Source organism: Hetaerina americana, unplaced genomic scaffold, assembly GCF_022747635.1.
Source record: "Hetaerina americana unplaced genomic scaffold, ioHetAmer1.1.p SCAF_205, whole genome shotgun sequence".
NCBI lineage: Eukaryota > Metazoa > Arthropoda > Insecta > Odonata > Calopterygidae > Hetaerina > Hetaerina americana.
In genome coordinates, this window is record NW_027286770.1 from 185001 (window position 1) to 211697 (window position 26697).

General features: G+C 38.2%; 1 protein-coding gene across 4 annotated transcripts in view; it reads right to left on the minus strand.

The window, feature by feature from the left end:
• LOC139688598 (TOX high mobility group box family member 4-like) overlaps window positions 1–26697 on the minus strand; it is a 245427-nt gene that overhangs the window by 57256 nt on the left and 161474 nt on the right. Inside the window, exons 2-4 of one of the 4 annotated variants that reach the window (XM_071586141.1) lie at window positions 15626–15697; window positions 8159–8278; window positions 7109–7197 (exon numbers count right to left, since the gene is read on the minus strand). In XM_071586141.1, the coding sequence (XP_071442242.1) occupies window positions 7109–7197; window positions 8159–8278; window positions 15626–15697 (281 nt within the window). Of the gene's footprint in view, window positions 1–7108; window positions 7198–7533; window positions 8108–8158; window positions 8279–15625; window positions 15698–26697 lie in introns of those variants that run through there. The other 3 variants (XM_071586143.1, XM_071586142.1, XM_071586144.1) reach the window with 3 other exon arrangements.

Here is a 26697-nt window from a genome sequence, read left to right on the forward strand (position 1 = left end):
AGCATGGGTTTTGGATGCCGAACAACGGCATGGTGCCAAAGAATCCCCTCTTCAAAGAGTCACAAAACCAGATACCGTCACGTATATATATCCACCCACATGGTCTATCATAGTGGTGATTGGTGCACAAGCACCACAGAGCACCATTTGCGTGTGTGTGTGTGGTGGGGAACGAGGCGCCAAAGGGGATGCAGACCCACATGCGCTCAGAAACCACCAGGAGGGCGTTGATGTGGGGAGAGCGCAAAGAGTCTTTGTCTCTTTGCGTGGATTGCGGGGGTCTGAACCCTACAATTCACACGCAAGGGACAAAGTGGCCAGAGCACAAACAGAGGCATGGGAAAAGGCCTTGTTGCGTCCAATAGACCAACACTCTCCCATACGCAACCATGCGCAAGGCATAATGTGTGATTACATCTCCATTGTTGGATCCCTTTTTCAAAATTCTGATTGAAGCGCAATTTCCACAGTTATCTCTTGCGCAAAGTGAGACAAATTTAAAGTGAATGTCACCGTAAATAGACCGCCCAAAGGACTAACTCGGGACGTACTTTGATGTCTGTGGTTGTCCACTTCTCGGTCCAGAAGTCCGTGTCCACACCATACCGCGGTTGTACCAACAAAAAACACAGTACCACACTCAATTGATTCATTACTGAATGCCTCTTTTAATATTTGATTTAATTTGTACTTAAACTTTCACTGAGTTGGAAAAAAACAATATTCAATGTACATTCCCATTGTTTCCCTTTTGCATCACCTTAATTCTCATTGTAACGCAACACTTTGCGTACAGCATGCGTGTGATGCAATTTCAGACAAGAATCATTGTTGTGCGGAGACAATTTGACCAAGGAGTACCATTTGCTCATTTATTATTATTAATATTATTCCATGTCTTCGTAATCTAACCCCCCCGCTTAATCAAATACTAACGCTTCAAGGATCTCTTCAATGTAATGGCTGCGTCCATCCTAAAACCTTCCTCAACTGGTACATTTCCCCATAATACCAACTCATCAGTCATGATATTACTCCTACAATCGCAAGTAATTGACATTCAGGCATCCTCCTTCTTTAAGAAACTACATAACCCCTCATTTCCTTGAATATAAAACTCAAAATATGAAAAATACAAGGTTGATCTGAAGAGTTTCAGACCTTACAAAGATAGAAGACATTTTTACTGAAATTTTTGATGCCGGAAACTTCAAAAACCACGTTCATATAACCATTTGCAAAACAATTACAGTTCTCTTCGAAGTGTAGCAATGATCAGTTTGATTTACTGCAGAGTTTTACAGGTGTGACCACACCCTTTTTACGACTATATTACTACAAATCTACACGCCTTACATAACCATTTTTTCACATTAAAAAAACCATAAACACAGCAGTAATCAACCCTGAGAAGGTCGGTTTGGTATGGTTGATGGCAGAGTTCACCCAATACTAAGCCCTATACGGTGTGTGAAAATCCACACATCAGGGTAATAAGGGGGGCCAGTTCCTTAATACACTGTGCTGGTTATGGTTTCCCAGGAAGACCTGGTACCTGAAAATCCACGTGGCTTAGGTGGAGCTGCACAGGTGCCCAGAGTGTCTTGCCCGGGAATCAAACCAGGGACCCTATGGTCAGCAGTCCAACGCTCTACTAGGGGGGACTAGTGCAACTATCCACATGTATATTTTATAAATATATATATATATATATATATATATAATGGGTCGCGGTAGTCCAGTGGGTAGAGCGTTGGACTGCTGACCGGAGGGTCCCGGGCAAGGCACTCTGGGCACCTGCAGCTCCACCCAAGCTGAAGTGATTTTTCGGGTACCAGGTCTTCCTGGGAAACCATAACCAGCACAGCGTATTAAGGAACTGGCCCCCCTTATTACCCTGATGTGTGGATTTTCACACACCGTATAGGGCTTAGTATTGGGTGAACTCTGCCATCAACCATACCAAACCGACCTTCTCAGGGTTGATTACTGTGTTTATGGTTTATATATATATATTTCTACACATATATATATATTAATGCTATGGTTTCCCAGGATAACCTGGTACCTGAAAAATCACATAGCTTGGGTGGAGCTGCAGGTCCCCAGAGACTTAATGCCCGGGAATCAAACCCAGGACCCTCCAATCAGCAGTCCAACGCTCTACCCCCCTGGACTACCGCGACTACCCACATATATATAAATAAATATACATATATATATATATATATATATATATATATATACAGAAACAGATATAAGAACAGATATAAGGATAAGGTTCCCAGGTATTTGGCCAATGTGGCTCATCTCTTTCTTCTGGCTACGCGTGCCACGAAACGCACTGTTCCTTTCCTGTATGATGTCGTATGAATTCTAACCCACTGTCCTTTCCTTTCCTTGTGTATTGTCTATTTCTCCTTTGGTGGGTGAAACAGCCCCCTGACGCCATCTCTTGGCTGAAAGAATCGGGGCGCTTAGCGACATATTAGACCCACGGATCTCAGGGTAAATTGACTATCCTCGATAGCTCAAGTGGTTAAGAGCATCCGCCCGGCAAGTGGAAAGATCCGGTGTTCGAGTCCCGGTTGAGGAAATATTTTTACTCTCGTGATCCGTTCGATTCCGCCTTCCCCACCTCTATTGTGTTCGTCCTTTATGTGTGTTCCTATCCCTTTTCCTTATATCTGTTTCTATATATATGAGTATTTATTCGCCGTCTGGCGGGATTTCGTGTTTGAATGTGTGTGTATATATATATATATATATATATATATATATATATATATATATATATATATATATATATATATATATATATATATATATATATATATATATATATATATATACAAATGCTATGGTTTCCCAGGATGATCTAGTACCTGAAAAATCACTTCATCTTGGGTGTAGCTGCAGGTGCCCAGAGTGTCTTTCCCGAGAATCGAACCCGGGACCCTCCAGTCAGTACAGTACAACGCTCTACCCACTGGACAACCCCAACCCACTTTTTCACATTTTGAGGGTCAAAAAGAAACTTCACACTTCCATAATGAAGATTTTAATATTTCACGACCATGGTTTCGATACTGTGTATCATCGCCAGGTGACGTACATCATTATTTTGGCAACTGATATAGTCTGGCACCAAGAGAAGAGGGAGTAGGGGAGATAGATAGATGGATGGATGTCTTTATTCGGCCGAAATTGAGACCTAATAGTCCCTTCTTCCGTTTAACCTTCTTAAGGGAGAAGAGAGGGGGTAAGGCAGGGGGAGTAAAAGGGAAAGAGGGGGGGGGGGGGGGTAAGTTACGTGCAGATGCAGCAGCCTATTGGTGAAGAATGATCTGGTACTTTCCCGGCGAATAATGTTTTCCAAGATTATTCGGGTCTCCCACCGGGTCCACGTTCGTTGCCCTGAAGACGATGGACGACTCGGCCATCGAAACGTCGGCAACCCTACGAACGTGGACCCGGTGGGAGACCCGAATAATCTTGGAAAGCCTATTGGTGGTCTATGAGGAGGGGGAGGCTACGTATTGGAAGGTTACTGGCTCAAATTTGTGAAAGTTTATTTTAATTAAATGATCATTAAATGGAAAACACAATGTAACACTCCACCATCCATAGAAATAGCGGCCATGTTCGTGAAATATTAAATCTTTATTGCAGAAATGTTATGTTTCTTTTTTTTTAACCCTCATAACGAAGGAATTCCACAAAATTCCACCTGAAACCGTTACGTTTTTTTTTCCACATGTCTACACGCTGAACCATAACATCTATTGTCCTATTTTTGCAAATATATCAATTTTGGCAAACAGATTTCATCTCTTTACATGTCCCCATTCTTCTAAAATACTCCCCTAATCTGTTAAAAGTTCCAGTATAATTCCTTTCACTTCAACGCTTAAGTCTTCAAAACCCTTTATTTCAAGTCTGCTCGACTATCACTCGCACAACAGTAAAATTTGATTCATTTATTCCTTAAGACGTAAACTTAGAATATTTGAACTTATTAGATAGGTTTCCTAAATCATCTGGGACGCGTCTAATTAACCATTAACCACAGATAATCAATGGTTTTTAAGGTATATTCACGCATTACCGAGTTATATACATCGACTTTTTTAATGAAAAACATTACATAACAGGGCAAAATACTATTATATATACCTCGCACAAGTTCTTTATTACGAATAACGCCAATTAGATACACCTACGAACAATTATAATAGATTAATGCTTACCCGGAAAGACATTATTCAACTATGAAATCATCAAACGCGGTTTAAAAAGGTTTATAACATCATGGAAATTAAAATAATATGGGTAAAATGATTATTTATGGATCCCGACAATCATGTCTCTACAACAACGTCTTGTCGTTATTCATTTGTTTTCCTATCGGAACATTTAATCATTCCCACTATTCTTCACAGCACAGCAATATTTGTTAATTTTCAAAAGCCTCGACTGTACGACCACGATTCCAAGCAAAAAAAACCACACTGCGTACCGAATTTTACGCTTAACTTCCGGAAAATAGGTAAATTCGACTCATCACATGAGGACTCGTCAAGCCAAACAATGTCAGCGATACGCTGTTATATTGCGATTGGTCTAGTCTTCCCAGCATCACTAATATTAAAAACATTTCTCTCCAATCATGTCCATTATTTTAAAAAATACGATTTAATTGCGCTCGACAACTAAGTTTCAAGCTAGTCTACTCATTTAACTCATTACTCAACATCTCTGTTTCGTCGTGTGAAACCTTCTTTGCCTAAGGCAGTTCTTATTCCCTACTACCACGACCATCTTGACACTAAACACTTCCGCAACTAGGTACTCAATAAAACAGCATCTTAGTGGATACATTTCTTCAAAGATACCAACTTTAGCCTATATTACCGTATAAGACCTCAGCCGATGCTCACAGTAGACATTATTACTTGGCTTACTCATGAATTATGATTGCCGACCGCTAAAACTGTTATCAAATTTATATTTTTTTCGTCAATTATACATAGTTTGCAAAATTTAAAATAAAAACGAAAGCCCAGCGCTAACGCTTTTGCTGTATAATTTGTAATAAATGCCTTTTAAAAACGTTTTTCAGCCATAGGGACCCGAAATGGTATCCACCAAAAAACAGCAAATCATGTTTGTGCCTTAATTAAAATGTTTATCAAACAATCAATCATAAAAGACGTCATTTAATTCAGTATTTCCAAACACAAAATAAACAATTAAATGCTGAACTCAAAATGGCCCCTGAGAAATGTATTTGTCGGAGACGGAGGAATATTTAAAAGGCATTATTGAGATGAGGAACACGCAAAATAATCCCGATTTCACACAACTTTCGACGGTTTAGGGAGAAATTACCTTTGATTGTACTTCCACGAAGACATACGTTAGCAAGCTGCTCTGGAAGTACCTACTTTTCGGGGATATGCAGCTCAAATTCATGTTAAACAACAAACTCGGGTCAGTTGTGAATCTTTTAAGATGAATTTAGATACACGAGTAACTTATTGAGCACCAGAATGAAGAAACGAAATGCATATAACCGTGTAACCTTTCAATCAAAGCTCTTTGGCGGGATAAATTACGATTAAGTTCGTTGCCAAGGCGACATAACAACAGCTATTAACTTTATAAGCGTTTTCCGATTTTCAATCAAAATAACTACTAAAATATAACTTTTATCACTTTCACTTAACCACTATACTCTCAAAACCTTTCACTAAGTTAACCTCATTGAATTTTCAAAATGCCCGCATGGCGTTACCACTGTATGGGAAATTATTAAAAGGTTAACTTTAACCTATTGTGATACACGAACCGCGTAGTATTCCAAAATTTGACCTTACCCGTGATGTTAAATCTGTCATTTATCCCCGGGTGAAATAAAAACCTCCACCATATGGTACGATCAGAATTAGCACGCAACCAAGCATAAATTAGTTTCGTTAATATTACTCAATGGAAGCGGAAACAACTGCATCACGTACAACATGGGCGAGGTCCTCATAAAAAATAAAGTGAAGACACTTTTAAAAATAACTTTGACCGTACGGGTGAAGTGGGCCTTCGGGGAGATTTTGGACTTGGTTGAGGAAGGTCAGGAAACTCGCTTTGTGCCAACTTCCTGAGAATCGAAAAAAGGTACCGGTGCGAATTTTGAATTCTTCCATTACGTACATCGAAACATTCATTCATTGCGGCAAAAACGTCATTTCTCACTAAATACCCACGTCATTTCGCAATACAACTGCCGTGTAGTTTCAAGGCGAGAGGCTAAATCGCCCATAGAAATGCCCTCGTGGCTTAACTTATGCATTAATTTCGGTATTTCTCTCAAAAGAATATTATTACCAACAGCGTTACGCTTAATCCTCCAATGCTGACCTACTTTGTTCTCCATTTGAGGAAGCTATGAGAGTTTTTTCGAAATATATGGATAACTAGGTTTTCTGGAGTATTATGCAAACTATGTCGGGTTAGAATAACAATCTTTAAATATATATTTACATACAAATATATATATAGTTGCACTGTATCATAAACTTCCTCTGCAAGACGAAGTTATGTTGAATATTGCACGCAGAGCCCGAGGCAACCGAAGATTCAATTTCATCTCATACTGCTAGCCGACACCGCCCAATGGATGTCGTAGCCAAGTACATTTCTGAGCCGATTTCGCAAAGAAGCATGGTAATAAGGACAATAGATTGGGAAGGTCACTTTCCTCACTGAGTAAATTAACCGACCGACTATCTCAAACAAGAAGCGAGCAGAGAAATGGAATAACTCAAACGTAGTCCATGTCCTACTTGGGACGCCGAGAAAAAGAAAGATATATATATACACGTGTGTATACATATAACCGGTTACGAACCACGTTTTTGAAAAATGACTGGAAACACTTATCGTAAATGAATCCACCAATGCTTTTTAAAATGCTTATCTTCAACCTAACTAATCACCATGTTAAAAAAACTCAAGCACTGGTCAAGGCCGAAAACACACACAGGACACTTTTATAACACACACAAATATATATATACTTCAAAAAGATTAAAAATCTACAAAAACTTACCTGGAACTCATGGCGAGGGAGTGTTCAGATAAGTACAGAGGTTGCTGGTAGTTCCCTGTATCTCCAGGTGGACCGCAATTCATCCCCATCTGTGGAAATATGAGGCGTAAGAATTACCTTAGCGGTGTATAAAACATCGATAATTCGCCATTATCATTGTACATTGGTAGGACGAATGTATTAAAAAAAATAAAACCAGAACGAACCATACATACGTGGTCCCATAAACACCACGTATCTCGAATTGCCATAGTAACAACACAAATAAACTAGACAGTCTGCATGATATATTGATTTTTTTCAACTACAAGACTTTCCTGAGGCACGGATACGTGCTCTTTACAACGCGGAGTCCTATATAACACTACTATACATATATTTTTTGTTTTTTTTTTTAACGTCGGTCGAACAGCAATATACGTTACCTTATGAATTACTCACCCTTCGCTAGGGGAACCATTATGCGGAAGAATTAATGCCTACAAAGTTTGTGTGCCAGACATGTAAGTGCTTTTAGCGTGAAATTATCCTATTTTACACAGACTTGAACAAAAAAACTCTTTGGATGTACGTAAAAATGCTCACCGATAATTCGTTACGATTTTCAAACACAAAAAAAACCATGCGTTTTTGGTACTATTTTTTTTTAAACACTCAAAACTGGGGAAAAAAATTAACAGAATAATTACCGATGTATGTGAAAACGATTAGCGACACTGTTTATATGAAATTGAACCGGCCAGACGAAAAACTTGAGGAAATAATCACACGAGGCAAAATTTTTAATCTTCGTCAAACCCGGTGTGATGCAACAAAAAGTTTCCTCTCTCAATTCATTTGTGGTCCGAATGAGGAACAGAACTGTGTTGTGACGTAACAAAACTCAATAAGGGGTCACTACAACTCATGAATAACACAAGCACACTAGCACTGAAACTCCAAAAACAAAACTTTAAACGAGATAACCAAAAGATTACGACAATTAACTCCTTGCTTCAAGAGAACATGGTCGCCGAATGATTATCGTTCTTCTTTTGTTAAACTGTTCACCTGTGGTTGCTGCGCATATCCGGACAACTGCTGTTGAGCGCTCACTCCGTCCCCAGCGCCTCCGTGGTGTAGTGGTGGAATGTCGAACTCCTCGTCACCAAAGCTTGGAGTATGGAATGTCTGTCGGAAGAAAAATTAAAAAAAGTTTATATTTGAGTTATGACACTGTGTTCACGAATAAATACGTGTCAGCATTAAAAAAATTTAACACTAAAAGACCCGGACGCATGCCTATCCCTTACAATATCAATTCGATGAAGAAATATCGAATTATTTTCACATCTGCAAAAGGCATGTTGTTTTTGAAGTTATCGGAATGAATGCCAGTGTAAGCATTTGGGTTTCCACTTGAGACATATCACGACGAGCTCAGCTTAATTCCAAAGCATTGATCTATTCAAAAATGTCACTTACGCGACGTAGTTACCGCCGCATATTAGTCAAAACAAGCAGAGTATTAATGTAAAATTATCGATTTTATGAGAGCTTAAAGTACGACGTCTTCTGTGTATGAAACAAATTAAGGACAAGCGTATTTCTTCGGTGTAACACTAATAGAAAAGACATTCCGATGTTTTAAACTGCAATTTCAACGGAGAGTAGCGGGAGGAGGTAATATTTTCAGCCCAGCTTTCACATTTTCTCAGCCTGCCTTCTCCTTAAGAAAGAACTTTGCTTTGCTTCATCGCTTAAGAGTCGGGGGGGGGGGGGGCGGGGGAAAAAAATACTAAAGTTTTTCCAGGCAGTAACTACCAACCTCCGTCCATTTAAATCCCGATGCCAGGCTAAACTAGGCCAAAGGAGGAGGAAATTATGAAACAACCTTCTATCGAGGAAAGCATTTAACGGAGTTTTTAAACATTTTTATTAAAACTGGGACGTGTGTATATACATATATAACCATATATACACTGCCCAGGTTTATGAAAGTTTTCGACTGAACTGTCAAGATGGCGAAAAATTGACTAATTTTCTTGAGTTTTCATGGCGTAATATTGCATAGTTTGGTTGCATTCGTTCTATTTTGTAAGGTGTTGTGAGGTTCTGCATTGTAATTACGGATTCATATCGGTTGCGGCAGTATTTCTGATGACTGGGAATACATTTGTGTTGAACGCAAAAATGGCAGAGAATTTTCATCGGTGATAGCGAACTATTTATTTTCTCTTTAATTTCCGTCGCTGGATTTCATCGCATTTGGAGTTAATATAAGAATAATATCATTTAACAGTTGACTAAAGATAATGAGTAGTAAACAAAACATGTTTACGTATCCATGGATACGTCGTCAAGGTTTGTTTATGTTCATTCCGTTTGATATCGTCACTTGAACGTGGTTTCATATTATTCAATGTAAGTATTATCTCTCGGACTTATATCTGACCTTAATGTGACTACGAAAGGACTAAAAGGTGATAACCTCGCCAGATATAAAAATAATTCAAAGCACGATGGAATCCATTTGTATAACATTTTGTATTCAATTCTTCTCCTTTTTGTTTACCATTTTATCACTAATAAACAGATTCAAATTGGACAAATGACGACCGTTTCGCGTGATTAAAACCTCGTAAAGCACGGAAGAGGTTTCCCAATTAAGGTCAAATTCCCGAGCCACAAAGAGAAACACAAATCGTTGGCAGGATTGAAATAATTCAGTTGCTTCCTGCGTTTAATGAGACATTTCCCCTAAGTCCTCTCAATTGATATTTTCCTTGGTTTAAATAGGCAACTTGGTGAATGATTGCCTATGGCGACCAGAGAAAACATTTTAGGGTACACGTATATACTACAAGAAAACATCCTCTCATAGGATGGGATGATATCAAAAAGATTACTTTTATTGATTTTAAAGATATGAATGGACGTAATAATGTCCTCCGTGTTGAGTATTGCAAGTAATTTGCATCGAAATCAATTTCGTAAGCCGTAGGTCTTTCCAAATTGCGTTAAATAGCGTTTCCCTTCCTTACTGAAAACGATTACGTGAATTTATACAATGGCGCGTTGAAAGATAAGCTTAATAAAACAACAGTTATTCTAGTAAATTGAATGTCCGCTGTCAATCGCTGAGGGAGACCGATTGGAAGCCAAAAAATCTCGTTCATATTGCTTTTAAATGCCGTCGTCCCAGTCGCCCGCCACGTGACGTATTTCAACGAAAGCCTAAGGAATCCATGAAGAGAAAGAAGGCGGAATGATACGCCATAATAACTACAGCCTCTGGGAGAACTCTAACATCACCTACCATACCTAACCGACCTTCGGGTTGATTACTGTGTTTATGGTATATATATAAAAATATATGTATATATAAAATTATTATTAGTTATTCTAACGGTTAAGGTAGGTTTTTGGATGGGCACTGTTTCTAAATAAATATTTTATTACTCCTAACAAAATACAAAATCCAGCAACATACTCTACATCAGGTCCCTCTTCATCTCTGAGTATTTTCTTCCTCCCTTCATCCCATCCAACATCCCTATCCCGTATTCCTGCCCTTTCCTCGTTTGCCTAACATTCTCCCCTCTATCACAGTCTTCTACAACATCTCACTCTTGCCAATCAGTACCCCCTTCATCGATTTCTCATCTGCCTCGATAGGATTTCTCCCAACAAACCCCTCTCTTCGCCTCTCACCATACCAAGTACTTCCTCGTTTGTTTTCTTCTCTGTCCATTTCACCTTCTCCATTCTTCATCCCACACACCCACATATCTACAATAGCCTCCAGTCTACGTCTATCCTCCCGCTTCAATGACCACGTTTCCATAGCCACACATAGCTACGCTCCATGTCCAAGTTTTTACGAGTCTTTTCTTAACATCCTTACTCTACGTACCCGTCATCAACTCCCTCCTCCTCGTGAAAGCCTCTTTGCCTAGCGCAATTCTTCTCCTTACGTCCCTACTACTTTGACCGTGTTGGTCCAAAACACTTCCGAGATACGTATTTAACTGTTCTACCTGCTCTAGTTTTTGCCCTCCTATTTCAATGTTAAGCTTAGCCTTTTTCTTTCTAGAAAATCGCATAACCTTTGTTTTATTAATATTGATTCTCATCCCATACCTGTCGCACTGAATTTCCAATTCACTCAGCAATGCTTGCAGCCCCTCTATTGGCTGACCGACCTTAACTAAAGCTTGGTCATCTGATCAAACCATAACTAATTTTAAATGAATTCCCCGCCCACTTTCATTCCTACCGCCAGTTCTTCCCAAAATGCCTCTTTGATCATTTCATCTGCATACAGGTTGAACAGCAACGGTGATAATGGGATACACCCCATGCCTTACACCTCTTCCTAACACTGCCCATCCGGACTCCCCGTTCCCCACTCGCACCTGATAAGCAGTCTGAGAGATGTACAGGTTGCGGATTAGCCTCCTTTCCCTATTCCAATCTATTCCTATTTTCTGCAGAATACTCATTAGTTTTTCCCAATTCACTCTATCAAACGCTTTTTCGAAATCTACGAAACAGGCAAATACCTTCTGGTTGTGTTCTATATTCCTCTTTCGATTAATAATCTCATTATTACTGCAATTGCATCACATGCGTACCTCTCCCCTTCCTAAACCCATAAACTGATCATCCCCTAAGTAATCATTTGCCCTACTCTCTCTATAGTTTTGTTTATGATCCTGAGAACAACTTTAGCTGCGGGGGATATCAAACTTATCGTCCTGTAGTCCTCACATGATGTCGCCTTTACCTTTTTAATTGGAATATTGGAACTAAAACTGATCTCACGAAGTCCTCCGGCCAGATTCCTTCCTCATAGATACTACGAATCAACCCATATAGCCTCTTAGACTCCCACATTTTCCTAAACCATTTCAATAGTTCCGCGGGAATGTTATCCACCCCAACAGCCTTATTTAGTTTCATCTCCCTTAATGCCCTTTCTATCTCATTGTCCAGTATGCCTGGACCTAAGCTATCTTCCTCTACGTCATGTTCCTTTGCAATGTCTAACTTTGTCGGTCTAAATTCTTTACTATACAGTTCTTCTATATATTCTTTCCATCTCTCTCTCTCTCATATATATATATATATATATATATATATATATATATATATATATATATGTCAGTCTCTCTTGAAGAAGGCCTCTCTGAGAGGGCCGAAAGCTTGAACAATTTACCGTGTGAGTGTTCTTTTAAATGTTGCTATTATATTCTATTTGAGTTATATTGTGTCAGCCCATTATATATATATATATATATATATATATATATATATATATATATATATATATATATAGATTGTTTGAGCTTCCGGCCTTCTTCGAGGCCGTCCAAATATTATACCTATTCGCTGTGAGTGTGAAATCCAATGCACACGTGCATTTAGACCAGAAATAAGATGACCTTCAGAAGCACTCATGGTGGCATGTGGAAGTAACATTCCCCAAACTCAACACGCATGCTTGAAGGTTTAAGGTCGTTAGATTATTCATCCGGTGTAGTATTTTTGAGAAGTGGATGAAGTATTTGAGACGTGTTCTAGTGTTGTGTGCTATATATATATATATATATATATATATATATATATATATATATATATATATATATATATATATATATATATATATATATATATATATATGTATATGTATATATTAATATGTATATATATATATGCATATATATATATGTATATATATATGTGTGTATATATATATATATATATATATATATATATTTATCGATTTAAAATAAATTAATAATGAAACAAAGTCATATCAGGGTATTAAGGGTATTAATGACCGATTAATAATGATATATTGATACTTAAGATGCATGAATACCAGGGAAATATATAAATCGTTCATTCCAGCGATGTGTGCCGCCGTATTGAAAAAAAACGTTGAAAAACTAAATACAAATCATTATTTGAGTGAATATATCGATAAACGAATAGACCTGATATCGATTCATATCGCATATCGAATCGATACACATTTTCGTCAAATTCTCATCATATTTTCATCTAAGATTTCTTCTCTGTGCTACGGAAATCTTGTTCCATCGTATCGATTCATCTTAAAGTATTGCATACAGTGAATCGAACTATATCAAAAAACGATGCTCGCGAAACATAATCGATACTCATGTTGATTAGTTTTGCGATTAATCGATGCTTCAACGAATTCTGACTTTGAAAGCAAATGAGGCCGGGGGGGTCAATCGAAAAACTATCAAAAATATCGAAAATATATCGATACATTGGATAATATATCGATACTTGGGAATAAAAATTTGAATTTCGAGACAATTTATTGAATTATCTTTTAAGTAATTAATTTGTATGGAAAAGCTTTCATTTGCGATAAGAAGGTGCGACAAAAAACAAATGATGTAACAAAGTATCGTAGCAACTGAAAACATTAAAGCTTAAAACATTAATTGTTGTCGACAACAATTTCGCAAGCTGTCCCATTGTTACCCAGCTTGCAATGCCTTGTAGTTACATATAGTTTCCACTTCAGTTCGCTAATCTATTTCGCAAAAACAAAACGGCACGCAAAAAATAGATATCCCCCTCCTCCGACAGCAGTCGCATTTCGTCACTCCTTTGTTTCCCACCGTAGCAACGGTTGCCATGCACCGTCGCCATTGTTCCGTTGACGTTTATAAATCCATCAGAGGCGCAGCGTTTAGCGAAGCGCATTGATACGAAGCTGGGAATTAAAGTTTGTTTTATTTATAAATTTCATTCAATTAAATCTTTTTCCTTCATCGCCATGGGTAAACAAATGAGTATGGAGTGTTTTGTTTGTTAGTTTCGACGAAATAATTCGAAGAATTCCAGGAATAGACTATGGCGGATAAAAATATTCCTTGGCATGAAAACAATCGTCATTTTACGTAAATAGAAATGGTTATTTCATTTTCGCTCTGCCCAGGCGTCAAATAATAATGCGAGGACACAACTACGAAGATAATTAATTGAAAACACATAATTAAAATACTCCGACGAGTTTATTTTGGGCCGCCCTAGTTTTTGCGACCGTATTAAGAACATAATTTGTTCCAAAAATATATTAAATTCGGTTTTTCTTCCAGATTTTCTTCCGTAATTAAATGAAAGAGGCATCTACTGACGAACTTAATTGATTTTTGGATAGTAATATTGTTTGAATAGGCACGGAAAATTTGTTTGAATCTGTTCCGCCATCTTAAAATTATACCGCTATAGGAATACGCGTGTTCAAGTTCTAAAGTCTTCCTATTATTTTCTAATGAACGTGAGGTGACAGAAACCTCTGGTTTATTTTAAAACATGCGGAAGGGTCTACTGAACTCAATTTTATCGTGGTAGGTATTATATATGGTACAGGATACCAGTAGCCGTCAGTAGAAGTGAATCAAGTTTTCAAAACTCAAGATGGTGTCGTCTAATAGCGTCGATTTCAATTCGCATTATTGCGTGACATCCATGGCAACCATCGCTCGGCCATCTATTTATTCCCGGTATGGGTGAATCACACTTTAGGGCATTAGTATTAAAGACTGTAAAGACGGTCTTTCAGTTTTTATTGACGGTATATAAGGCCCTTGAAGACTTAAAAATGACTTGGTATCTTAAAGAAGCAGGCAGCCGGCCATTTGTGAGAGGCGACCAGGTCCACCAAAGTGCTCTCTCGCGACCAGAGTATCATTGCTTTGAGTTTTGTAATAACACGAGACGTCTTGGAGAAGAATACATCGATTTGTGACAGAGTTTCGACTTCATTGTCCTATTATTATGTCCAAAAATAATTTGAAGACTTTAGAACATAAACAGCCGTAATCTTAAACAGTACAACGTAAGTGTATGTGTGTGGGCATATATAAATAAATAAATATATATATATATATATATATATAATGTATAACACTTAGCACTAGTGGACACAGACAAAAACACAGAAACACACAAAAAAGAGACTCACTATTTTTCGAATTTTCGGTGGTCGTTGCCACCTTTATCAAGGAAGATATAAGCTAAGACGCGATTCCTAAGAAAATACGAGTAAACTAAGAAACTAAGATTTTTGATTTTAAAAAAATGTGTATTTTAAATCTATTTTTCGCGAAAATAATGAATCATATTTTCACACACAGATGGCAGCACGATGATGACTAAAGAGTATTAACATTTAAAATTTAATCAATTTTTTTAAATTGGCGAAAATTATTTATTAATACGGTTTTTTTAATTAATTTAAAATTTAAAATTAATTTTTAATTTCATTCAAAGATGACAGCAAATGATTTGACTCATATAATTTGCATTTAAAGCAATTAAAAACTTGATTGTGAAGATAATTTGAATTCTATATAGTCTTTTTGAACGTAATTAATTGGAAAAATACTTCAGCTGACATATTTAGCTAACGCGATCCGCCATGTTTTTTTTTTGATGCGTGCGGAAACAACTGAAGGCGTTTTTGCGTTCGGGCGTGTGGTTGCTTACCTGGTCGGCCGCCATGTAACTGCTGTTGAAAGAGTGTGGGATGGAAAGGGAGAGGTCCAAGTTCTCTGTCCGCTGCAAGGAAAATAAGAGAGAGAAATACGTCAGCAAGGCGTTGCCGTGACAACCAAAACAAACAATTTTACACACAAACAACGAGAAACACAATATCCATGGCTATGACGTGGCATAAATCTCCATGGCAACCCAATTCTCTCTGGATATAAACTAATGCAATGAAACTGTGACGTCAAGCTCCTCGCTACGTAACTATTAGACGCCAATATCTTCTACAATACACACAATATGAAGCTAAGCTGTGCTACCAAGGTAACGAATGTAATAAGACGAACAATGTTAGACGCAGCTATAACCCTCAGCTATGTAAAGAGGCTATGCTATGTCACAAAGCTAACCTGTACTATGCTGATATTTTATTTAAATGACAAAACACTGTACATCTACATAATGACGAACTTTAAGGGTAAGCTATGTCATCAAGTTATGTGGCATATTTACATTGTATTCAGTTATAATCCACAGCTATGTTATCATTATAACCTATGCCACCACGCTATGACATACTATAAGGTAATGTTAATTTAGTTTCGTAAATATAGCAAACTATTTTCTACACCATATCGTTTATATGCTACTAAGCTAAATTTTCAAGGCATGTTGAGTATATACACCATAATTAGGCCAGCTATATTCCTCAGCTATGGTACAATGATATGCTATATGCTGACACCAGCGACGTCGAGTTGCAATTAGAACTCAAGGCTTCCCATGCTATAAGCTATGTCAATTAATATTAAGCTACGCTATGAAATTATGCCAAACTCAATAACGGTGTACCACGATGATAACTAGTGTCTGTCGAATAGTTGCTATGGTGATAAGCTACGCCATCATAGCTTATCTTCTTCGACATTCAAATTCAACTAGGCCGCATACAGCACGTCGAATTGACTCGTCACGCGTGACTGTAACTCTCAGTGAGGCTATATATATATATATATATATATATATATATATATATATATATATATATATATATATATATATATATATATATACATATATATACACTCAAACGCTGTCTTCATAATTTCGACGGAATTTAGCTCCGTCTTCATCAGAAGTAACAGTAGCAGTGTTTCAGTACTATACAGTCAGTTCAGGACTGTATTAGTTAGCAATACTGTTTCTTCTGAGAAATACGGAGCTAAATTTCGTCGAAATCATCAAGAAAGAACGTGTGAGTGTTTTTTTTTAATGTGTGGGGAATTCGTAAAATCAGTTACAATTGCTGATGACCAAGCTTTAGTTTGTCAGTCAGCGAAGGGGTTGCAAGCATTGCTGAGTGAATTGGAAATTCAGTGCGACAGGTATGGGATGAAAATCAGTATTAATAAAACAAAGGTAATGCAATTTTCTATAAAGAAAAAGGCTAAGCTAAACATTAAAATAGGAGGGCAAAAACTAGAGCAGGTAGAACAGTTTACGTATCTCAGAAGTGTTTTGGACCAACGCGGTCAAAGTAGTAGGGACGTAAGGAGAAGAATTATGCTAGGCAAAGAGGCTTTTACAAGGAGGAGGGAATTGATAACGGGGACTTTGAGTAAGGATGTTAAGAAAAGACTCGTAAAAACTTTGATATGGAGTGTAACTATGTGTGGCTATGGAAACGTGGTCATTGAAGCAGGAGGATAGACGTAGACTGGAGGCTATTGTAGATATGTGGGTGTTGGAGAAGAATGGAGAAGGTGAAATGGACCAAAAGAAGGAAAACAAATGAGGAAGTACTTGGTATGGTGGACGAAGAGAGGGGTTTGTTGGGAGATATTACTATGGAGGCAGGAAAAGTGGATGAAGGGTGTATTGGCCGGCAGTGGGATTTTGAAGACTTAAATAGAGGGTAGAATGTTGGGCAAAAGAGGGAAGGGAAGGAACAGGATAGGGATGTTGGGCGGGATGAAGGGAGGAAGAAAGTACTCAGAGATGAAGAGGGACCTGATAGAGAGTAGGATGATGGATTTTGTCTTTTGTTAGGAGTAATAAAATATTTGTTTGGTAGCTGTGTCCATCCAAAAACCTACCTTAATCGGTGGATTACCTAATAATAATATATATAAGAACGTGTGAGTGTTTTTATGTGTTCTCATATTGTTTGTTGCTGTCCAAGTATTATATATATATATATATATATATATATATATATATATATATATATATATATATATATATATACATATATATACATATATATGTGTATATATATATATATACATTCAAACACGAAATCCCGCCAAACGGCGAATAAATACTCATATATACAGAAACAGATATAAGGAAAAGGGATAGGAACATGTGTTCGTCCTTTATGTGTGTTCCTATCCCTTTTCCTTATATCTGTTTCTGTATATATATATATATATATATATATATATATATATATATATATATATATATATATATATATATATATACACCTCATCGTAATTGGTGCCATTTTCGGTCGATGCTTTAATATTCGTCGACAAATTCGGACTTTTCCGATTGATAGATACCTGGAGTGCGTGTCCAGTGGTCGCTGGAGTGGCGTGCCTGGAGAAGGGTGGGATGAGTGGAGGAGGGCGATGAGGAGGCGGAAGGGACAAGAGAGGACTCCACGGCGACCTTGGTCAACAATCGCGCTCACTTCCGCCCGGCAGTCGGACGAGTGGCGTTGCTAGGATACGAACAAAAGACGCCCTGCGCCCGCACGCAAGCTCCCGACCAAACAACACAATCGTGCGATTCGTAGGTCGCGAAATCTAAACGTTCAATCCAAATGGTAATCGAATCTCCATTTGAAATCGATTCTGAAGATTCGATTTTGACCGGTCGTCCTTCTTTCCTTCCGTAAATCTATTGAAAGCAGGGCCAAAACAACTAATTTCACTCCCGAAGATACGATTTTCGAATAATAAATTCAACATCTCGGTAAAATTATAAATTTTTTCATCGTTTTTTGAGTCGATCGAGCGAGGTTTAATTAAATAACTCATTCGATATATTGGCTACATTGTTTTCATAGTAATGGTCATTTTTTGGCGAAGTATTCGTAGATTAATTGAATGAATTAAAATTCCGATTCATCGATTTATGTCGAAAATATATCGAAAGGGCTATCTCGACCAGTCGCCATGATGACGAATGTTGCTTCGTCTTTTCCCCATAATCGACCACTTTCCAAATAATTTCGCTATTTAAAAAAAATCATAATGATTTATTTTGAGTATATTTTAATATAATCTCATTGTGGACAGTAAAATATTCCATTTTACAGGTTTTTTAAATATTTTCAAAAGCCACGACATCAATTCCGTTACCATGATGTAGTACAACAATGTTCCATTGTCTCGCCGGGTTTAGCTACAGTTCCGTTATGGAGCCAACAATGGTCTGTTTTTATGATATATGCACCTCAAAGATATCTCTGATGACAACGTTTAAAAATGTTCTACTTGCGTGACCAAAGTAACAATGTTCCCTATTCACGAAGAACTTCAACAATGACTCATGCCCGTGACGAAGTTCGAAAAAGCTCTCTTAGGATGACGACATCAACAATGGTGCCTTTCCATGGCGAATTTCAACCATGTATCCAACAATGTTTAGATCGTGTGTTGTGAGGTTCAACTCTGTTGCGTTTGCGTGACGTTTGTTACCAATTTTCCCTACTTGTTAACGAGGTTCAACAATGACTTACGTGTGTTTCGAAGCTCAACAATAGTATACCGTGGTCTTGACGACAAGTAACCACGTTCACTGTTTGTCACAGAGGTAATAATTAGTAGTGTTCTCGAGGAATTTCAACAATGTTCCCGTTGCGTGGAGATATCCAACAATGTCCTGCTGTGATGACGGTGTTCAACAATGATTGCTTCGTCTCGTAAAATGGAACATGGCCGCCGGGCGCAAAGACCAAATTCCCATGCGCTACGTCTAAGGCGGCGGTAGCGTTCGTTTATTAAGAAAGAGATAATGTAATGCGATATTCCGCTCAGCCAATGAGAAGGGACGTATTTGCGAGTGAGTGATTCGCTCCTCCCTTTCCCACTCACTCCTTCCCTCCCTTCCCACTCGTCAAACAAAACGGCAGTCTCCCCGAGGACAAGGATCGATGACGCAGAACACGGAGAGTTCAAGGACACAGCCGTCGGGAAGGACGACGCGCGACGGCCCGGCGGCGTCTTTTGTTTTCGGCTTCGCGCGAGCATCTTTGCAATATTGCAGTCTTGGGATCCGGATTAAAAATGAACCTTTCCAATGATCCGGTCTATTGACTTGGTCGAATGGTTAGCTCGCGCGATCCGTTCAGTTGATTCGATTCAGGCTGACGAAGGCGGGCCGTACCGGAAACGGATAATATGGTAATAAAATTTGAAAAGAACTAACGGCTACTCCTCGTAATCTCACGTGAGCTGTCTAAATATTTACACACGAATTCGGGCGTAGGCAGGTGTGTGTGTGTGTGTATATATATATATATATATATATATATATATATATATATATATATATATATATATATATATATATATATAAATATATATATATATATATATCATCGAAATGGAACGCTCTTCGGCAACGCCCAAGTATATAAAAACACAGATGTAGATTTTTAGAATATAGAGACACAAAGAAAGGACACTCACAATTTGTTATTTGACGTGACGTTTGACGTTGACGGAAGACGACAGCCGAGCTGTCGTCTTCCGAGCTGAGTATATATATATATATATATATATATATATATATATATATATATATATATATATATATATATATACACTACGTACACATAAAATATAGACATTTAATGAAATTATTGATTAAAAAAAATTTGCCTCGCATCGGATTCGAACTCACGACGAAACCATTCTCAATCAGGGACACGACCTGCGCAGAGTCGCTGTGCTGGTGAAATAACCGCAATATGACCTTCATTGTCCACGTTGTCAATGGTAACGTACCAACGACGCCCGCAATAGTGTTTTCGACATGTTTTCCAAAATTGATACGACAGAAAAAAACAAACATGGAACGCGACGCGAATCTTTACTTTTCGTATCACAGAATGAATGAGTGTCTGAAGTTCGATCGCCGATCGTAAATCATGTCGTCCGACGCATTCGTGATTTCTTCACAGCGCGCGATCCATCGTTCTTTTGTTTATCTTTTTTCTTTGTTTAAATTTACGAAAAGTGGCGATTGTTACGCAATCCCCGTCACGACGTCGTCATTAGCACTCTTGGGAAAAGAGAGGGAGAGAGATGGTTAGTAGTGGCGCGTGACGACAGATGGCGGGAGGGTGGATTCAATTATTATTTAACCACTTAGCGACCAATTAGCGATCGCATTTAGCGCCAATTGTCGATCGGGTGAGAGGAAACAAAAGAAGGGAGGAATCCGCACAGGAATATAGGGAATACGAAATAAATGACGAGCGAAAGGATTCATCTGTACAATACAATATAATAAAATCGATATTCACGATTCCCTTTCGATGTTCGATTCGATGCTGAATCTTTGTCTTTAATATTGATTAAATATCCTAATTAAGTAATCATATTTACGACAGCAAAAGTATTGTATTGTTAAAACACTGGTATGGCACTTTTACAACATCTGATGAAAGTTAAACAAATAGAAACAAAGTACCTCATTGTCGGAAAAAATGTCCATAATACTTTAGAATTCAATTTTTTATAAATATTTTACCACTGTAACAATGTTTACACATCTTTAATGCAATCCAAGGATCGTCGACAAGCATTTGAAAAACCAACAATGCACCCAATCACTGTGTTATCTCTCTTGTGTGTGTGTTGCAACAATGCGTCACCATGACAACGCAATTATTTGGGAGGAGGAACAGAGGAACGTGTGTCAATAGTCGTAAGGAGGCATTGTTGCGGTTCCCTTGCCTCCTTGCATTTATATTTTGAGGAGTTTTAAGTGGTCTTAAGGTTTTTTTAAGGTGTTTTAAGGGTCCTACATAAGGGTTCTTTCGTCCGTTTAAGAAAGGGGAATGAAATGACGACGCTGATGATAATGAGAGAGAGAGAGGAAGTGGGAACAAGTGAATCACGCAGTCCGCCGCGTGGGAAATTGGAGAGATCGCGAGGCCTGGGCGGGTGACGTCACCCGAGGGAAAGGTTTCGTATTCCGAGCGTCTTTTTTTTTCATTCCCCCCCGTTCCACGCCAACGATCCCCCTCCTTATTTTTTTATTCGCTTCCTCGTTCCTCGTTTGTTTTTTTTCTCTCTCTTCATTTATTTCGTCGCTCTTGTCTTTTTGCGCTCTCCGCCGAAACGGAAGGTCAACGTTGGGTTAGGTTAAGTCATTAACGCCTCAGCGACACCACGCACACGCCCTCAGGGGAGGGACGGAAGGGGGAGGGGAAGACAAGGGATTAAGAATATATATACATATATATAAGAAAACAGAAGAAAACGCCCAGCGCGCGCGCAGTTCAGACGCAAATAGATAAGAGTAAAGGGAAGGGAAGGAAAATACAAAATAGAATGCCGACATGGACTCATTCGCAATCAATTTCACATTCGGTTTTTAAGAATCATAAATATAGACACTTAAAAAATGAAAACTTCCTGTTTCCGATACTAAACCAAACTAGATGGCAGGAAACAAATCAGGGCATATCGCCTTTATATATATATATATATATATATATATATATATATATATATATATATATATATATATATATATATATATATATATATATATATATACTGAGCCACTACTAGCTCCAGCAAAGCTATGTCATTTTTCGGATAGTACCAGGTCTTCCTGGGAAACCATAACCGGCACAGTGTATTCAGGACCTGGCCCCCCTTAATACTCTGATGTGTGATATATATATACATGGATAATGCCAGGTGACTCAGGAAGATATCAGCTAGATTATATCCTGGTTAGACACAGGTTTAGGAACAGTGTGATAAATTCCCACAGCTACCCGGGAGCGGATGCGGACTCAGACCACAATTTAGTTGTTATGAAATGTAGCGTACGTTTCAAAAAGATAAGGCAGGGGCGGCGAGTTAGAAAATGGAATGTAGAAGCATTAAATGGGTTGAAAAGGAAGGAATACAAACAGGCGGTAGAGAAAATCATGGAGGATGGTAAAGGGCTTAGTACTATCGAAGAAAAATGGGAAATGAACAAGAAAGGGTTGTCTAAAGCCGCAAAAGACACTATTGGAACCTTTAACGCTAAAAGGACTAGGAAACCATGGATCACGGATGAGATGATTACAAAGATGGATGAGCGGCGAAAATGGAAGAATATAAATACAGAATTAGGCAAAATGAAGTACAAAGACTTGAACAATAAATTGAGGCGGGCAACAAATAAAGCGAAAGAAGCATGGTGGAAGACGCAGTGCGAGGATATGGAAAGTCTGCAGAGGAAGGGTGAAATCGGTGCGCTGTACAGCAAAGTTAAATCGTTATCAAGAAGTAAGAAAGAAAGAGCTATGCTAACAGTTAGAGATAAGGCAGGTAAGGTAATAGTTGACGCAGGAAAGATCCAAGAGAGATGGAAGGAGTATATATAAGAACTGTATAGTAAAGAACTCAGACCAACAAAGTTAGACATTGAAAAAGAAAATGACGTAGAGGAAGACAGCTTAGGTCCAGGCATACTAGACAACGAGATAGAAAGGGCATTAAGGGAGATGAAACTAAATAAGGCCGTGGGGGTAGATAACATTCCCGTGGAACTTTTGAAATGCTTAGGAAAATGTGGGAGGAAGAGGCTATATGGGCTGATCCGTAGTATTTATGAGGAGGGAATCTGGCCGGAAGACTCGATTCCGAAAAAGGTAAAGGCCACGTCATGTGAGGACTATAGGACAATTAGTTTGATATCCCACGCAGCTAAGGTTGTTCTCAGGATCATAAACAAAAGGATAGAGAGTAGGGCAAATGATTACTTAGGGGATGATGAGTTTGGGTTTAGAAAGGGGAGAGGTATACATGTGATGCCATTGCAGTAATAATGAGATCACTAATCGTAAGAGGAATATATGGAGTACAACCAGGATACGTATTTGCCTGTTTCGTAGATTTTGAAAAAGCGTTTGATAGAGTGATTTGGGAAAAACTAATGAGTATATTGCAGAAAATAGGAATAGATTGGAATAGGGAAAGGAGGCTAATCCGCAACCTGTACACGTCTCAGACTGCTATCAGGTGCGAGTGGGAAACGGGGAGTCAGGATGGGCAGTGTTAGGAAGGGGTGTAAGGCAGGGTTGCCCATTATCACCGTTGCTGTTCAACCTGTATGCTGAGGAAATGATCAAAGAGGCATGGGAAGAACTCGAGGTAGGAATGAAAGTGGGCGGGGAATTCGTAAAATCAGTAAGGTTTGCTGATGACCAAGCTTTAGTTAATGTCGGTCAGCCAATAGAGGGTTGCAAGCATTGCTGAGTGAATTGGAAATTCAGTGCGACAGATAGATGTCGGATGATAATCAATATTAATAAAACAAAGGTTATGCGATTTTCTAGAAAGAAAAAGGCCAAGCTTAACATTAAAATAGGAGGGCAAAAACTAGAGTAGGTAGAACAGTTTACGTATCTCGGTAGTGTTTTGGACCATCACGGTCAAAGTAGTAGGGACGTAAGGAGAAGAAATTCGCTAGGCAAAGAGGCTTTCACGAGGAGGAGGGAGTTGATGAGGGGGACTTTGAGTAACGATGTTAAGAAAAGACTCGTAAAAACTATGTACGGTGCGGAAACGTGGTCATTGAAGCAGGATGATAGACGTAGATTGGAGGCTTTTGAAATGTGGGTGTGGAGAAGAATGGAGAAGGTGAAATGGACAGAGAAGAAAACAACTGAGGAAGTACTTGGTATGGTGGGCGAAGAGAGGGGTTTGTTGGGAGCAATCCTATGGAGGCAGGATAAGTGGATGAAGGGGGTGTTGACCGGCATTGGGATGTTGAAGACTGTGATAGAGGGTAGAATGTTGGGCAAAAGAGAAAAGGGAAGGAACAGGATAGGGATGTTGGACGGGATGAAGGGAGGAAGAAAGTACTCAGAGATGAAGAGGGACCTGATAGAGAGTAGGATGATGGCTTTTGTGTTTGGTTAGGAGTCACAAAATATTTATTTGGTAGTTGTGTCAATCCAAAAACCTACCTTAACCGGTAGATTACCTTATAATAAATTATATATATATGTATGTGTATATATATATATATATATATATATATATATATATATATATATAATATTTATATAATGCATGATGTATGCCATACGTCAGTTGAGCATTCGATATCCACTATCGATATTCGTTTGAATATCGATAGTGGATAGTATGATTTGGAATTCACCAACAAATAAAGTTTGCAGGACTACAATAAGTCAAAAATGTCTTTCAGGTTATTCAATTGTTTTCCAACTGTCATGGCGACACTTAAACCTATTTGAATGACGCCGATCGCTAAAGAATTTCACGAAATTACTGACAAATCCAATCAAATACTTCACCCTGATTAGCAATTTTCTTTTCATTTCGCATCAAACAGTTCGCTTGAGTCGTTCAGGAGTTTTCTCCGAACAATATCATAGAAATCCATGGAAATAGCAGTCTACTGTTGCGTTGGATGTTAGTCAATTTTTTCAAAACTAAAAATAAACTACACATTTAAAACGTTTCCGAGTATGAAACTGTTTAAGATAATTCGAAAGCCTTCGTTTCCATAGCAACCGATATTAATCTACACGCTAAAGAGGGAGAGAGAGAGAGAGAGATCTCTGTTGGAAAGCTTTCGATCTGCGATTTGCAGTATAGATGTTGTGTTCCTACGGCGACGGTTGCCATGGCAACCTCTTGATTTCCATCGAGAGCGCAATAAATATTTTAAGGAAAGTTTCCGATTGTTTATTCCGAGTGATCACTAAGGGGGAGAGAGCTTTCTATTGCAGAGCAGCAGCCGGACGATGATGATTAATAAGTTTGGCAAAATTCCATCGCTTTCCAAACCATTTGGGACATTCTATAAGAATATTCCGTTTTTTCTGTAAGTATTCCTCCGCTGTATTTATTTAACATCGGGACTACTTTCTATCGCGGACTTCTGATTATCCCATAGTCCAGTTGGGCTACACGGATTTTTTTGCGGGATAATTTTTAATTTTTCGCGATATCTCCACAAATATCAAAGATACGAAAAAATGTATTATAACGAAGTTTGCAGAAAATTAAATGTACTTTCCATTGGCATCAACATTTTGGAGGAGAAACAAATCAAAATTAGCTTAAAAAAGATTTTACGTTTACTTTACGCAACTGAGTCAAAATTTCTTTTAAAATGTGTGACAAATGAATAAAACGCAAAACTCTTTACTTTAAAAAAATTTACGTCATATTTGTAATGTCTACCGTGATTAATTGATGAAAAAGTTCTTTATTTAGTCATAAAATCATTTGCGTTTCCATGGTTGCGTCGGGCATGTACAAAATACGATAACATAAGCAATTTCTTTAAAAAACTCGCTCGTGAATTGTAATTTTGGGAATAAAATGTTATAAAATTAACTTACAGAATCAGTTAAGATATTTAAATATGGCAGACGGCAATAAACACTATTTATATCAAATATTGTTGAATTACCGTCAAGATTTTTGCTTTCAAAAATGTCATCAGGGCCAAATACACAGTTTATTGTTAATTTCGTTGAAAACTAGACCAAGAAAACCTAAAAATATAGGATCTAACGACATAAAAATTAAACAATCCGACCGTTGCCATGACGACCGCATTGTTAATGGCCGCTGATGGAATAAAAAAAAGTCGATACCTCGCTATTGCTAAGCAACCGCCTTTAGTTCTCGTGCTGGTATTTTTTTAAACAAACGTATACAGCTGAGGAGACCGTTATTTTTCGTATCCGTAGACATGTCCGTAGACACGGTATCTAATCTGTCTCAAATGGAAAGAGAGAAAATATTAATGAAGAAGTCGTCTCGTAGGAAATCGGGGAA